The following is a 16,437-nucleotide window of genomic DNA, read 5'->3' as shown; positions in this document are numbered from 1 at the left end:
TCTTGGTGGACAGTAAACTTGTCTGTGAGCCAGCATATGAGGAGACGCTTAGAGAGCTGGGATTCTGGAGAAGAGAAGGGTCGGTGGTATCTTATCAGTGTGTATAAATACCTGATGGGAGGGAATGAAGAAAAGGGAACCAGACTCTTTTCAGTAGTGCTCACTGAGAGGGCAAGAGTTAATGGACACAAATTAAAACAAAATTTTATTTGAACACAATGAATGTACTTTTTTTACTATGAGGCTGTTCAAATCCTTGTACAGGTTGCCCATAGAGGTTGTAAGGACTTCACCTGTGAAGATACTGAAAATCTGACTGAACATAGTTTTGGGCAACCTATTCTAGCTGAGCCTGCTTGAACATGGGGGTTGGACTGGATGGTCTCATGAGGTCCCTTTCAACTTGAACAATCCTGTATTCTGTAAAATAGAAGAATTGAATGATGGGACACAATGTGTTCTAGGTTCAATTCTATTGATTTTGTCACCAGTATAAAGAATGTGAAATATGTAGACAACAAAAAACGGAGAGAAGATTAAAATTGAAAGTGGTCGTGACATTACAGAAACGTTTTAAAAGTGAATCAAATGTAGTGTGTAAAAGATACTATAGTTACAAATATTAGCACAGATGACAGGCAAAGAAAAATCTAGATATTGGTTCTTCAGAAAAGAATTCGGGATTTATAAGAGATCAAAAAATGAATAGGGACCAACAGTGTCATACTTTTGAAAAATACAAGTGTTATATTGCAGTGTTTGAGCAGGAATTTTGACTTTCAGAAAAATGAAGTAATTCTTTTGCTGTACTGCAGGGTCTCACTTGGGGTGTACTGTTTCCAGCGCTGGGCACTTCAGTTCAGGAAATGTGTGGACCAAATGAAGAGAACATAGAAGAGAGCAAAAAAACATAACCTATGAAAAAATATAGAAACAATAAGTTATTTAGTTTAAAGAAAACAATGAATAGAGGAATGGGACTGTCTGTTTTGTTGCCAACAACTCAGTAGATTGGCTTAGCCGTACTCCAGACAGAGGGTATGCTTCAGTCTGAAGAGTTCCCATCCTGTAAACTTTGGATATCAACAGCCACAGATCCCAAATATCTGGATTAGACTAATGCCTGCAGATGTAAATAGCTATGGGTTTTGTGAGGGAGAAGAGTTTATAATATTTAAATTCCTTTATGGATTTTCAAAAAAAAAAAAAAAAAAAGCATTGAACATGTCTGAGTTGTCTGAACATGTAAGTTTGAGACAGCAGACTGAATAGCAAACTCCTAGTCAAGCTCTCCTTTTTTGAAACATGGCTCATAGAATTTAAGTCTCTTGGTCTTGTTTGTTATAGCAGGAAAAAAACAGCAAGCTGGAGCACAACAAAACTCCAAGACAAAAGGCCACTGTGTTCAGAAAGAACCAGAAGCCTATGGCACAGGTAAGAAGGAGTGGTTGCTCGGAATTGTTTATAAAGTGGGTAAGAGATAAGTGTAATTCTATCAGTTGAGTCTGTGTAACATCTGTGTTTCTGATGTTTCCATTTTGGTGTTCAATGTGCTGTTGACATGAAAGAAGTTGCTGCTATCTTGCTGAAATATTGCACAGTGGTATTGGAGGGACTGCCTGCGGCCTGATAAAATAGTTTTATATGGCTTAACCCTTAAAAACATGGGATAATGGGATAGTAATGGAGGAATCATTTTTGAACTAAGAATTTTGTTTAAATAATTTCAGTGCAAAACTCATAAAAAATATTTGCACTTTTTTATTCAGCAGAATGTGTTTGCAGGAAAAACTTCAGCTGTTGCTGCCATATCACTTCTTCTGGTAGCCAGAGACAGAAGAAGTCTGTCCTAGAAAAATAACACTAACATTTACTCATCAAGTGTATGTGTAGCTCACAGCACTCATTAACTACGCAGTTTTCTGTCAAGTACTGTTTGACTTGCAGACTTTTCTGCTAACCACTGAGGAGAGACAAACCCTTCCTGTTCATTCCTGGGCAAACAGAAAAGCTTTTAGATATTTTTATGGTAAGAATTCAAGTAAATGTCTTATAGGGCACTTTTTTCCCAGAACACATTTCAGTAATTTGTAATCCCTTTGGCTGAAATGAGTGCTTGACATTTCAAAAAGAGAGCAGGAACTGAAAGCCATATCTCACAGGGTACTTTCCCCTGGCCATTGAGTGTGGTGGTGCAGCTCTGTTCACTTTTAGTGCCAAAACCATAATCTAATGCAAGTGAAGTTCTAAACATTTATTTAGTGGAATTGAACCATGGATTTTGTCCCAGAATGGTTCAGTCACATCTGTGCCTACTTTTGTCAAAAGCCTTTTGCCAAAGGATGAGTTTACCATGCATGTGAAAGTAATTGTGTAATAAAAATAAATGAAGGAAAAATCTCTGCTGAACAAACAAGTCTCTTCATAAGTGGGTGATAGCATTAGGAGTTTTTATCAATTGATATTCCAAAAAGAGAGATGTATGCCTTGTCACATGACACGTTTAAAGCTGTAAATGAGCTAAAACTATTGAAGTGTAGGACGCAAGTTTGGTAGCATGTGATTCATTTCGTTCTAGGATACATTGTGCATACTGACGAAAAAATGATTTTGCATTTGCTGTTTATTGTAAATCCTTTGTTTTGACAGGTAGTATGGAAGAGCAGTGGTCCTTGGAAATTCAGGACAAAGGTCGAGTTACCTGTCCAACATGCCGGGCTGTGGTTAGAAAGACTGTAGAAGGACTGAAGAAGCATATGTTAAATTGCAGGCAGGTGAGGACAAGAGAAATGTTTTCTGTATTCTCTTCATATTACTGGTAGAAATGCCTGTGCATTGTTTTGTGTTGCATTTAAAACCAGTTTAATCCTAAGCAAGAGCCTTTTATACATCTCTAAGAAGCTGCAGGTGGTGCTTCTTGCTCACCATGTTGGAGTTTTATGGTAGTGAATAGAGGCATACCTATTTCGTTGTTCCCCTAAATTTTAGTTTCTGTAAAATCTGTTCTATTCATAATGGGCAATTACCAGGCCCGAATAAAATGTTCCGCTCTTGTGCGCCTTTCTCTCAGAGACTTTCCCACTGCTTTGGTTAATTTGCAGTTACACGTACCATGTCCTCCTTTATTTGTAGGAAATGTTCACGTGTCATCACTGTGGGAAGCAGCTGAAGTCTTTAGGAGGGATGAAATACCATGTCATGGCAGACCATAATAATCAGGTAACGCAACTGCTGTGCATATGAAGGTCTTACAGGCAAGATAGTCTTTTATTCCTTCCCTGCTGCACACAGAAATAGAATATTTTGTGTTTTTGCAAATGTTGTGGGTGCTCAATTCTCATTTACCTGTTACCATTCTTTTAAGATTGGAGATCTGGAAAAACTGTAGTGTTACCAGAAAAGATAAGATAGTAATGCTGCATCTTAGAAAGAAGAGATTAATTTCCGTCTAGGCTGGTTATATGTCACACACAAAAGGTATTCTAAATCAGAAAAAGTTCATTGCTCATTAGACTGCACTTTTCAGTCTTTTGCTAGAAAGTGACAGTTTTTCTGCATCCAGAGCAGACCAGACCAGATTTTAGTTCTTTTCCAAGTTCAAAGGTAAAAAAGCAGAAAAAGCTACTTAGTTCTTGCCTATTTGCTGTGAAGTTACAAATGCTGCAGTCTGGTTTTCTTCTTTGCTCTTACTTTAAAGAAACATTGTAACTTTTGGAAAAGTTATTCAGAAGTTTGGGTAAGATTTAGAAAATTCATTACAGTTATATTTACATAGTTACCAGTACTGTGGTTTCTGAAGCTACAGCTGCACTAGTAAATGAAAGGCGCCAAGTATCGTGTTCTGGTCCTGAGGAATAGGTCTGTCACCAGTTTTAACTTTTTTAGTTTTTAACTTTTTTAGTCAATCTAGATGTAATATTTAGTATAAGGTAAAATAGGAACTAATATGTAATAACCACTGAAGAAAGAATAGAGAAGAACTTTAGCTGTAGTTTATCATAGATGAATTACTATTACAGCAGGTAGTCTGCTTAGCTATAACCTAAGTGGAAATGGTAGAATGAGTAAACATTAAAGATGCAGGCTAGAGATGAGTAAATATTTTCCACAGGCAGAAGGGGAGAAAAGTAATTATAGAAATACAAGACCGTGTTCTTACCAGCAACTCTAGTTTGAGACCATGTCTTTTCAAGGCTTTGTTCATACATAGCTATCTGCAAAGTGGTTTTCAGACAGTTTACTCCTCTTAAAGATAATTCACACTTTCTGGGTTATAGACAGGGATCATGGTATTAAATACACTTTTGTAAAATCACAAGTTGCAGGGATTTAAGTATTTTAAAAGCTTTCCTTCAGTATAAATGCTGAGCATCCTGTATTTTTCGTTCATCCTTCTGCTGTGCTTTAGCCAGTTGTGAAGGAGGGAGGAGAACTGGATGAACAGCTTGAACGAGACCGTCTTCGGAAGGTTTTGAAGCGTATGGGAAAACTAAAGTGTACAAGGGAGGTAAGCTGCATTGTCAAAATATCTTAAGTTGGACAGCATCAGATGCGTGAACATACAATATTATGAAAGTTCTGCCGGATAAGATTTTGATGATGGTAAAAGATGTCTTTGTTTCAAGATCCTAGTTAATGTTTTTAAGACACAAGAGACTTTGGAGGGATGATGCATTACCAGGAAAGCAACAGGAAGGAATTTGCTCCATGTGTTTCTCCTTCTACGTTGACAGGGCTGCACAGGCAGCTTCACAAGCATAATGGGATACCTATATCATGTTAAAAAATGTGGGAAGGCTGCTTCTGAGCTGGAGAAAATGGCGATGAAGTGCCATCATTGTGGGAAAGCATACAAATCAAAGGCAGGTCTTGTCTACCATCTCCGATCTAAGCATGGGCCGGTAAGTACAAATTACCATAGCTATGAGGATAGCATTGTGGTAATTCTGACCATTCATACTTCAGACTCATGTAGGCTTCTGTCTGCTTCTTGGGTGGATAATTAGAGATAGCAAATCTCCACATTTTCCTGCATCTCCGTAGTATTCTGTCCTTGTTCCCTTGTAACTGGGATGAAGTTTTTAATAGTAAGTCTCTATGTCAGCAGTAAACTTGGCAGCCTGACTTTTGCTCCATGGAAGAACGATGCTAACGTGCTGTTGTGGGTTAACCCATATAGCTGCTCACTCACCCACCCCTGCCGGGTTGGGGAAGAAAATCAGAACAGTAAAAGTGAGAAAACTCATGGATTGAGATAAAGACAATTTAATAGGTAATGTGCACATAGGTTATGTCATATAATGCGCACATATATATATTATATATATATAATGTCATATAATGTGCACATAGGTTATGTCAATGCCATAGCTCTAAACGTTCCCCCCACCCACCCTTTCTTCCTTCTCTCCCCAGCTTTTTTTGCTGAGCATGACATCACATGGTACAGAATATCTCTTTGTTCAGTTGGGGTCAGCTGCCCTGGCTGTTTCCCCCCCATGCTGCTTGTGTGCCCCCAGCCTACTCACTGGTGGGGTAGTGTGAGAAACAAAATATCTTAATGCTGTGTAAGTACAGTTTAGCAATATCTAAAACATTAGTGTGTTATCAACACACTAATGCTTTAGTCACAAATCCAAAATAGAGTACCATATAAGCTACTCTGAATATAATTATATCTATCCCAACCAAAACCAATGCACATGTAACTTTTGATAGCTTCCTATTATGCTGTTCTTTGCTCTTAGAAGACCCATTACTGAAGCAGAACAGGCAATACCATGCTTATCCATACAAATTTTACAGTGAAAGATGTGTTACCCTTTCAAGACCACTGGCTGCATGAAACTTTCTACTTCAACCTTACTGCTGTGTCCCTGTGTAGATCTTGGGGTCTGTCTTGGCAGTGGGATGCACTCCTGTCAATGAACCACACCTGCTTCAGCATAGTTTTTGTTTTTTGTTTTTTGTTTTTTGTTTTTTTTTTTGAGGGATTTGGCAGAGTAATTCACAATACTTAATGAAGTTGAAATAGGAACTGGTGAATGAGGCTCACCTTTTTTGGCCCTCATTGCAGGTCACTTTCTTCCATGAGGAGAGAAGAACAGAAAGCCTGAAGGAAATAAAACGGGAGCCAAATAATACAGGGAGAGTTCAGAGGAGATCTGCAAAGGTGGCGATCTACTATCTCCACGAGCTAGCTGGAGAAGAGCTGGCCAAAGAGTGGCCCAAGAGAAAAGTGCTGCAGGACTTGATTCCAGATGATCGGAAGGTACAGGGCCTTAAAAACACTGCAGCGTTTGAGTCTTTCTGCCTATCAGATGAGTCTTGCACTGGTATCTACCCAGAGTTGCCAGTGTTTAATGGCCCATAGAAATTAACATTGAAGAAGTAATTTCTTGTGGAAGAGGTCAGGTTTTGCCCTCTCTGATCTTAGGTTATGGTATTGCTACTTTAGCAATTGTGGTGTAGGTATTTTATCCAGGTAGGTTATAATGACTTTAAAGTTCTATTGCTATAGGAGCTGTAATTTGCAATGGGCACAAGCAGTGAAAGCAGTTGTAGGCAGCATGTTGCTCACAAATCAGAGGCTGCAAATTGCTGCCACCATGCAGTGGCATTTCGTAGCTTGTCAGGCTTCACGCAGTCTCCAGGAGCAACCCTTAGGCTGTAAGGGGAAACCCAAGTGGAAAGGATGATTGATAATTTTAATGGGGTAAGTACATTTGGAGGAATTGTAGTCAAAGGTGTGGGAAGTTTTGCGTTCTGGTATCATAGGGGATTTCCAGATTCATTTATGCTTTTAGAAGCAGTAGGATGGGAAAAGATTGGTTATTGAGAACTTGTTAGAATAGGAAAAGAAATAGCACTCCTGTCGGAAAAACTGGGAGAAAAAGGAATGTGCTTGTCACAATGCGTAACAAGCGTTGCTTCCAGCTTTTGATTCCATTTCTTCATCTCAGCTGAAATATACTCGTCCTGGACTGCCCACATTTAGTCAAGATGTGCTGTGCAAATGGAAAACAGAGATAAAGATGTACCGAAGAGTCCACTGTCCAAATCAGGTAATCCTTAAGTCTTTCTGAAGTCTCAAAGAGGGCAGATGTCAGGTCTGTATGAGCCAGCAGCTTTCCACAGCAGTTTGTCTCTCTGTGGGAGACAACTTCTGCTTCATCTCAGTATGGTCAGTTAGTGTTTATACTATTGCCCTAGGGATGAACCCTTTGGGGATGTTTGTCCCCTTCAGACCTGGTACCTTTGTGTCAGACTGATGCAGCTTGCACATCCAGCTAGGTGCTGGTCCTTTTGAAGGTGTGACTAAGCAGTGGAAAAATGACAAGCTCCTGCTGTCGAGTAGATATGCTAAATCTTAATTATAAAGGAATGGATGGAGAAGTAGAGAGAAAAATTTGAGAATAAAGGAACTTTGGCACAGCACTTTAGTTTTACTTTAAAAGCTTGAAATGGGCTATGAAGGACTCATGCATGGCATCCTGGTCTAGGGTTGCTTATGCATGTGCACATAGTTTCTTACAATCCTGTGCAGCAGTCACCAGTCAGATTCAGTGAGAAGAAATGGCCACATTGGTAGAAACTAGTAGTGCACATGATGCATACTGCTAGATAGTCAAGGGTCAGTAATGGCTTTCATCTGGGTTTGATATAGAGACAAGGACTTATCCCGTCCTTACCCCACTCTCAGATCTCCCTCCCCAGTTTTCAGGCTTGTGCCATTTCCAAGTATAAGAATTGCAGCATGATGTTTTATATGGAGCTGACCCCAGAAAGCAGCTGTTCTAGTTTACTGACCAGTAACCCAGAAGCATGTCTTGCACCTAACCTTCTGTTTCAGGTTGTGTGCTGCTGGCTGCGCAAGTTCTAGTACCCTGAGACCGGTACCTAACCCACATGGGTTAGGCCCTTAAAGTTGCCCTTTAACTGGGACTATTGATGTTAGATACAGTACTTCTGTTTTATGCCACTAGATACAAGATCAGGGCAGGAGAGATTGTAGAGTCTTGCACTTGCCCATGTACTTTGTTCAAATGAATCTTTGCTGCCTTTTAGGCAAAATGCAAACTCTATGATTTTACTCAGGCATTAGATAGAGAGTGATTTTAACTGGTACAGAAGTCAGTTTATTATGTCTGAACGTGCTCAAACTGGAAACATTTAACTTACTGAAATCTCAAGTCCCTTTTGAAGATCTTATTTACGAGAAGCTTTCTTCTCTTTGCGACTTGTCTTCCTTCCTCTACTTCTCTCAGCTCTTTGGGAATTTTGTTCCAGAGAGTCTTTTTTTTTTTTTTTTTTTTTTTTTATTATTAAAAACAGGAAAAAGTGATTTCTAAATAGAGTTTTGCTGATGCTGATACAGGCATCTAATTTTTTTTTTTTTCCGTTTCAGGGTTGTGAATCTGTATACGGCAGTGTCTCAGGACTCAAATCTCATCTTGGCACATGTACCTTGGTTGGTAGCATTCCTGTACTTGTCTTTTTTTAACATCCTGACTGTCTCTGTCCATCAGATAATCTCCTTGTTCGAGCTGTTGTCCTGCCATCTAATCTGAATTCCTTACAATTTCAGTGCTTCCATATGTGCTAATAGGGTTGCCATTGCAAACACTGTTTGAAGGAAGGAGGGAGCATCTTAATGGCATGCATTTTAGTGAAGTTGCAGCCCTACCTGTGCTTTCATAGCTATAAGAGCATTTTTCCAAATACAGTGCTTGAGACCTTATAATATCTCACAGGGCAGTTCTATGTTTTGTGAGTATAACTGGTCAATAATGTCAGTACTCCTGTAGATAAAGCATAGTCTAGTACGAATAAGAGACTTTACTTCTTACTGCTGAGCAAAACTGAAGCACAATATATAGGTGTATCAGCCTCCTAAGCAGCAATTGGTGATGTATTCTTTTGTTGTTGTTTTGTTGCCAGGGAGATTTTGTGGCTGGCAAATACAAGTGTCTCCTGTGTGAGAAAGAATTCGTTTCAGAGAGTGGGGTCAAGTATCACATCAACTCTGTGCATGCTGAGGTAAGGCAGGCAGAATTGAAGTCCTCAAACCTGTTTGTTGAAGGTGAAGAGGGTGTCTTGGGAAGGAAATGCTAGGTGCCTGCTCTATTACATTCTTTCCTTGTTTACTGTTGGAAACAGGGTCTTGGGTTCAAGTGTCATTTAATATGCTTAAACATAGCTGTTATGCACTGGTCTGGGGAGCAAATGCGGTGTCATATCACAGGTCTCGTCCCAAGCTGCTGCTTTCAATTCAGCCTTTCAGCATTTTCCCTGCCTTTAGTCAGCCAATTGCTAAATCAAATCTGACACCTCAGGAAGAACTTAAAAGAACAGAGACTTGTCTTAGTTGTTTGCTTTTCCAGATCTCACATTTCAACAAACCCTTGTCCCACAGAGGCACCTTTATTACAAACTCTGATAGTCTTGGTATGTTGTTTCCACCATCAGTACCAACTTGTTGCCTTCTAACCCTCCAGGATTGGTTTGATGTGAACACAAGTACCACCAAAAGCTTTGAGAAGCTAATGAAAATCCGCCAAAGAGAAGAGCAGAGGAAGCAACGGAAAAAACATCCTTTGACCCGGGGCAAAAAGAAGAGAACTGGGTCCCTGGCTGCCAAGAAGCTCTCCAGCGCTGGAGCTGAGAAAACGAGGAGAAGTAAGAGAGGTCGTCCACAGCGGGTAGACAACGAGAGCGAGAGTAGCGAGGAGGGGGAGCCCCAAGTTGCACAGAGATCCAAATTTCCAAAATCCAGCCACAAGCGAGGCCGGAAATAAATCCCTGGAAGAAGGGAAGGAGTAATCCTAAAGCTTTTCAGTTACAAGCCCCACTTCTGTCAGTCTCATAACCCACAGCACTAATATAAGCAACTGAATGCCTTTGGAACTGTGATTTCATTCCACTCTGTGACCTAGATTTTGAAACTGTTGAATCTGGTCAGTTGTGAGAAACTATGAACCAAAGCTGTGGTACAGAGGCAACCTCTCCTGGTGTAGTTCCCGTAAACAGTGGGACTAGCAGTGTACCCAGTGTGGATTTTGCTCTGGTTGCAGTCTCAGTTTGGGTCACATTAGTTAATTGTTTAATGGTTTCCAGCACAGCAGCTCTGTTTTTTCTTCTTCCTGATTGGTGAGACCAGGGTTCTTTCTAAGCAATTCTCCCTATAAGAGTCTGACTAGCACAGTGTTTAGGTCCCTTTAAGGGAGGAACCTTTCTTGCACAGTATGCACAAAAAACTAAGCAGCACCATGCAGAACACAAAGGCTTCAGTTTGCCCTTTAGCTGTCCTATCTGTTGTCAGCAAGGATACCACAGAAGAGCAAATACCTTACTGCTCCAGTCTGTCGCGCACAGCACTGTCTGTAATTCATACACTGATGTCTAGGCTTGGCACCAAACAGTAGCATATGAGCTTTGATCTGCTTGGAAGTGATGGGACATCATTATCTCCCTTGTCAGGAACCTGATATTCCCCTGGTATCTGTCTTCTTTAGTACTGTACATTGAATGTATAAGGAAGGTCTTCCCACCCAGTGCAGAATAAATACTCTCCAGCCTTTTGGAGATTCACTGGCCTTCTGGAGACCACCTGACAGTGTAAAATGATGGCCTATGTGGGTCTTCTGAAGACAGCTTGTTTCAGGCTCAACTGGGAAACAAACTTCACAGAATCACAGAATCACAGAATCACAGAATTTCTAGGTTGGAAGAGACCTCAAGGTCATCGAGTCCAACCTCCAACCTAACGCTAACAGCCCTCCACTAAACCATATCCCTAAGCTCTACATCTAAGCGTCTTTTGAAGACTTCCAGGGATGGTGACTCCACCACTTCCCTGGGCAGCCTGTTCCAATGCCTCACAACCCTTTCTGTAAAGAAGTTCTTCCTAACATCTAACCTAAAACTCCCCTGGCTCAACTTAAGCCCATTCCCCCTCGTCCTGTCACCAGGCACGTGGGAGAACAGGCCAACCCCCACCTCGCTACAGCCTCCCTTGAGGTACCTAAAAAGAGCGATAAGGTCACCCCTGAGCCTCCTCTTCTCCAGGCTGAACAAGCCCAGCTCCCTCAGCCGCTCCTCGTAGGACTTGTTCTCCAGGCCCCTCACCAGCTTCGTCGCCCTTCTCTGCACCCGCTCAAGCACCTCGATGTCCTTCTTGTAGCGAGGGGCCCAAAACTGAACACAGTACTCGAGGTGTGGCCTCACCAGAGCTGAGTACAGGGGGACGATCACCTCCCTAGCCCTGCTGGTCACGCTGTTCCTAATACAAGCCAGGATGCCGTTGGCCTTCTTGGCCACCTGAGCACACTGCTGGCTCATATTCAGCCGACTGTCCACCATCACTCCCAGGTCCTTCTCTGCCTGGCAGCTTTCCAACCATTCCTCTCCCAGCCTGTAGCTCTGCTTGGGGTTATTGCGCCCCAGGTGCAGGACCCGGCACTTGGCCTTGTTAAACTTCATGCAGTTGACCTCAGCCCATCGGTGCAGCCTATCCAGATCCTCCTGCAGAGCTTTCCTACCCTCAAGCAGATCGACACACGCACCTAACTTGGTGTCATCTGCGAACTTACTGAGGGTGCACTCGATGCCCTCGTCCAGATCATCGATGAAGATATTAAAGAGGACCGGCCCCAGCACCGAGCTTGCTGCAAGATGGTGCATATCTACAGTTGCAGTGTCGGTAATGCTGCAGCCTGGAATCCACTTGAACTGCCTTGCCCCAGTGTGTTGTTCTTTGTCATGCCCACACTCCCATAGCATCCTTTTCTCTGCAAGTGAGCACTGTAGATGTCTTCTTTATCTTACATCACCTGTTTCTTTTCAATACTGCTTCCTTTATATGGATAAGGTATATTAGCAGTGGCTTTCCAGTGCGGAAAAGGTCAAAAGAGGGTTCATTTTTTGTAAAGTCACATGATGGTATGATCTCTGAGTCATAGGGAATATCTTCCTGTGCTCCAGAGATGAAACAGGTGTTACAGAAATAGTAAGAAGCAGCACAAGCAATGCTACTCCATCTTTTGACAGAATATGTTCTCCAGAATCTGTTATCCAAAGATCCACTATCCCAGAAAGCTGTAAAACCTTTTCCTTGTAGTTTTGCAGGCAAGAAAATAGGCTACATGTTGTCTCCCTTTGAATTCTTCCTGTTTACCAAAATCTGACACTGAAATTCACAGGGAAGCTGTTGCAGTGCCTGGTGAACAGGCAGGTTTATATGTATGTGTTATTACCAGAATCATATCAGCCCTGATGATGGGAAACACTGTAATGCCAGGGTGTTTTCAAGAGCTGCCTCTTCCATGTAATAAGCAAAGCGGTCAGGAAGTAGTAAGACAGCATGCAGTGCTCTACTGTGATTTACATACAGTAGTTACACACTGCCTTTTGGAAACAGTTATCAGTCACCATGTGTGCAGTGCTGCACTCAAAAGTATAAATATGTGGACTTCTGTACAGGGTGTACAAGGCTTGGAGCAAGAGGGGCAAGATCAGAAGATGACGAAATAAAACATTACCAGTGTGAGAAAGTGTTTTCTTGTTTGGTTTGTGGTGTTCTTGGCACCATCCCTACTTACACAACACACCCCAGCCTGCCCACTTGGTTGTCATGCATGCTCACTGGTGCTGTTCAGTTCTGTACCCCATTTCTCCTCTGTACTCCATTCTATAGAACTGTACTTTGGCCACAGGTTTACTACATTACTGCCCAATAAATGGGCAACAAGATATACCCATGAATTAAAGGAGGTTTTTCTTAGTGGCTGTCAGTCTAGAGTCCTGTTTACTGTCACTGATGAGTTACTAACCAGCCCTACTTTCTAGATGTGTATACTTCTTCACAAGCTTATGGATTTTGTAGAGTTGCCTCAACAATGCATTCCCTCACATAACATAGCATGTGGGGAAAAAAATAATTCTCCAACAGCCCATACATGATCTATCCATACTCAGCTCCATCAGTGCTACAGCCCTTCATTTGCTGGATTGGCTCAAGCTGGTAATAGTTGGTGGCTCTCTGCACCAGCATAATTCCCTATTTCTGAGGAGTGTGATCTGTGTAGGAGCACTTGCTTCCTACTGCATGTGGACTAAAGCAGGCTACCCTATATGAGTACAACAGTGCCCTACAGCCTACTATGCTAACATTTACTTCTTAAGCACTCATGAATCTACTGTTCACTCCTTTGTTAACAGTTCAGTTAGCCTAGCTTTCTGCAAATCCAGGTCAAAAATTCAACACTAGCAAACTTGGCTTTCCTTTTACAAATTCTATTTGAGCAAGTACGTGTTTAGAAAGAGATCTAGTTTTAAAGGTACAAAAAAAGTGATAAAAGAGACCAGCTAGTCATTAGATAGTTGTTGCTGTGATTCATTACTCTAAAAATTGTGTCCCTTACTTTATTTGGAATTATTTTTAATTTCAGCCTCTGCATCTCACATTGCTTAATCATTGTAACTCAAATAGCCTTGCAGTATTGGAATTAACTCCACAAAATTTTCTATATGAGCTGAAGAGATTTCTAGTTTCATTTAAAATAGTTTTTTTTCTCTTTTTTGTTGGTCTTGTCTGTTCTTTGCTGACATTTTATGTATTGAACAGTGTATTTTGGGCTTTTGAAGTTCACAAACAGGAAAGAGAAACCAAGAGATGTAAGTAGTCTGTTTTAAATAGAATACAATAACATTGCTCTGTTCTTAGCTACTTCCTCCCCCCCCCAACTTCTTCATTACACTGTTTACATTCAGTTGCAATCTGCTCTGCTAAGCATATTTTCAGTTCTAAAATTGGGATTGATTGTTTGTAGAAATATAGGTTAGCAGGGTTTGTGTTCAAGCAGCACATGATGAACTCATCTGTCTTCTGTAAAACACTGATGTGTCTCACTGAATTACTCTAACAGAGACTGTCTTTTTGGTTGAGCCACTCTTGCAGAAAACTTTGTTTTATAATTTATCTTTTCATTGCTTTCATTTGCGATCAGCTTTTTTAACCCACATATTTTATTTGTAATTGTTTTATATTTTCACTAGCATTGTCAATAAAGCTACAACCCCATGCAGCACTACAGGCTTGGGGCAGAGTGGCTCGAAAGCTGTGCGGAGGAAAAGGATCTGGGGGTGTTGGTCATTGCTTGCCTGAACATAAGCTAGCGGTGCGCCCAGGTGGCCAAGAAGGCCAATAGCATTCTATGTCACAGGATGGCTTGTATGAGGAATACTGCAGCCAGCAGGACAAGGGAGGTGATCATCCCCCTATACTCTGCTCTGGGGAGGCTGCACCTCAAGTACTGTGTTCAGTTTTGGGCCCCTCACTTTAAGAAGGACATCCAAGCCCTGGAGTGTGTCCAGAGAAGGGCTATGAAGCTGGTGAAGGGCCTGGAACCCAAGTCCTATGAGGAGTGGCTGAGGGAACTGTGGTTGTTTAGTCTGGAGAAGAGGAGGCTCAGGGGAGACCTTATTGCTCTCTCCAACTCCCTGAACAGAAGGTATGGGGAGCTGGGGGTCAGATTCTTCTCACAGGTAACTAGTGATAGGACAAGAAGGAGTGGCCTCAAGTTGTGCCAGGGAAGCTTTAGGTTGAAAATTAGTAGTCAGGCATTGGAATGGGTTGCCTGGGGGCTGGGGGGGGGCGGGGGGTCACTGTCGCTGGGGATGTTTAAGGAAAGGTTGGAGGTGGTGCTTAGGGACATGGTTTACTGGGTGATATTGGTGGTAGGGTGATGGTTGGACCAGATGATCTTGGAGGTCTTGTCCAGCCTTTATGATGCTATGAAATAGCTGCAGACTCTGGCAATCAGTAGAACAAATCTATATTTACAATTATTTAGTAACTAACATTTAATATGCTCATCTGATACTTGTGGGGAATACGGGGCCAAAACAATGCCTTGCAGAAATTTAACATGTCAGTAGCTACTTTTACCAACCCAGACTTGTAATTTAATTTAAAAATAATGTTTACAGTAAGCTATCCTATGTGAAACTTTTATCAGTTGGTTTTACTTATGATCTCCTTTAATGTCAACTATTCTGTTGGTTTGCCTCAGAGATTTCAAACTGATAAGCTGTACTTACACCGACCCCTTGGCTTGCCATTTTTTAAATATTGGCATAATACTGGAATTCTGTTTCATTCCTTTTCCAGAAAAGGGAGAGAATATCTTGTCGTGTGTTTTTGTGTGTTTTTTGTTTGTTTGTTTTGTGTGTTTTTTTGTGTGTGTGTGTGTGATTTTTTGTTGTTGTTGTTTGATTGGTTTGGTTGTTGTTCTATTTCATTTGTTTTCCTTAATCCTAAAGTATTTCTTCAGTCTTCCCAGGATTATTAACAGCTATTAATAACAAATCAAAGAACTTTTCAGGAGATTTTTTTTATCATTCTCCTTCATCAGTTTTCTAATGCCATCTATTTAGACGTTTTTTAAGCTGTTTTAATGATGCCAGAATGTCCAAAAAACAAGGATGCACCATTCACAGAGATGACAGGAGCAATTTGTCATTCTTGTCTGCTTGGAACAGCCCAGCTTTGGTGTGTGGCAAATGAGAGTGAAATCACTGTAGCACATATTATACACTCAATTATATGGAACATCTTTAAGGAATAACTACAACTTGTGTGCTTTATTTTTACTCTCCAGTGGTGAGGACCAGTTGACCAGGTCAGCTCTTACACTGCTTCACATTCCTTGCAGTAGCATTGTGTCATAGAATCCTAGAATGGCTTGGATTGGAAGGAACCTTAAAGATCATCTAGTTCCAAGCCCCCTACCATGGTCAGGGATGGCACCCACCTGATCAGGTTGCTCAGGGCCTCATCCAATCTGATCTTGAACACCTCCAGGGATGTGGCATCCACAGCTTTCCTGGGCAACCTGTCAGCGCCTCACCATCCTCCAAGTAAAAATTTCCTCCTAACCTCTAATCTAAATCTCCCCTCTTGTATTTTACACCATTCCCCCTTGTACCTGTCATCTGACTGAGCAAAAGCTTGCTCTCCATCTTTTTTATAAGCCCCCATTAAATATTAAAAGTTGCAGTGAGGTCTCCCCAGAATCTTCTCCAGACTGAACATCCCCAACTCTCTCAGCCTTTCTTCATAGGACAGGTGCTCCAGCTCTCTGATAACTTTGTGGCCCTCCTTCAGACCCACTCTAACAGACCCACCTCCTTCTTGTGCCGGGTGTCCCAGACCTGGACGCAGTACTCCAAGTGAGGCCTCACAAGGGCAGACTAGAGGGGGACAATCACTTCCCTTGACCTGCTGGCCATTCCTCTGTTGATGCAGCCCAAGATGCAGTTGGCCTTTTGGGCTGTAAGCGCATGATGCTGGCTCATGTCAAGCTTTTTGTCAACCAGAACCCCCAAGTCCCTCTCAACAGGGCTGCTCTCACTTAGTTCCCCTCAGTCTGTACTCAC

At 41.7% G+C, this 16,437-nt stretch overlaps 1 protein-coding gene and 1 long non-coding RNA gene across 11 annotated transcripts in view; one reads left to right on the top strand and one right to left on the bottom strand.

Annotated features, from left to right (window-relative positions):
• Window positions 1-16,437, top strand: part of ZNF512 (zinc finger protein 512) — a 54,492-nt gene that overhangs the window by 11,047 nt on the left and 27,008 nt on the right. For 8 of the 10 annotated variants that reach the window (XR_014691063.1, XR_014691065.1, XR_014691066.1 and 5 more), the window contains exons 5-14: window positions 1,348-1,434; window positions 2,650-2,774; window positions 3,133-3,219; window positions 4,409-4,507; window positions 4,734-4,901; window positions 6,077-6,271; window positions 6,963-7,064; window positions 8,408-8,470; window positions 8,941-9,039; window positions 9,498-9,678. Coding sequence is in view for 5 of the 10 variants with exons in the window: in XM_084513651.1 (XP_084369777.1) it covers window positions 1,348-1,434; window positions 2,650-2,774; window positions 3,133-3,219; window positions 4,409-4,507; window positions 4,734-4,901; window positions 6,077-6,271; window positions 6,963-7,064; window positions 8,408-8,470; window positions 8,941-9,039; window positions 9,498-9,678 (1,206 nt within the window). In the remaining 5 variants the exon portion in view is untranslated. The remainder of the gene's footprint in view (window positions 1-1,347; window positions 1,435-2,649; window positions 2,775-3,132; window positions 3,220-4,408; window positions 4,508-4,733; window positions 4,902-6,076; window positions 6,272-6,962; window positions 7,065-8,407; window positions 8,471-8,940; window positions 9,040-9,497; window positions 9,679-16,437) is intronic. The other 2 variants (XR_014691062.1, XR_014691064.1) reach the window with 1 other exon arrangement.
• Window positions 9,952-14,636, bottom strand: LOC311433939. The gene is made up of 2 exons (XR_014691075.1): window positions 11,659-14,636; window positions 9,952-10,681 (listed from the first exon to the last, which is right to left on the bottom strand). It is a non-coding gene; the product is annotated as an uncharacterized lncRNA (long non-coding RNA).

This window comes from Aythya ferina (assembly GCF_964211825.1).
Source record: "Aythya ferina genome assembly, chromosome: 3".
NCBI classification, from domain to species: domain Eukaryota; kingdom Metazoa; phylum Chordata; class Aves; order Anseriformes; family Anatidae; genus Aythya; species Aythya ferina.
Note: the sequence above shows the minus strand (reverse complement) of the source record. Positions and strands in the feature narration are given on the sequence as shown.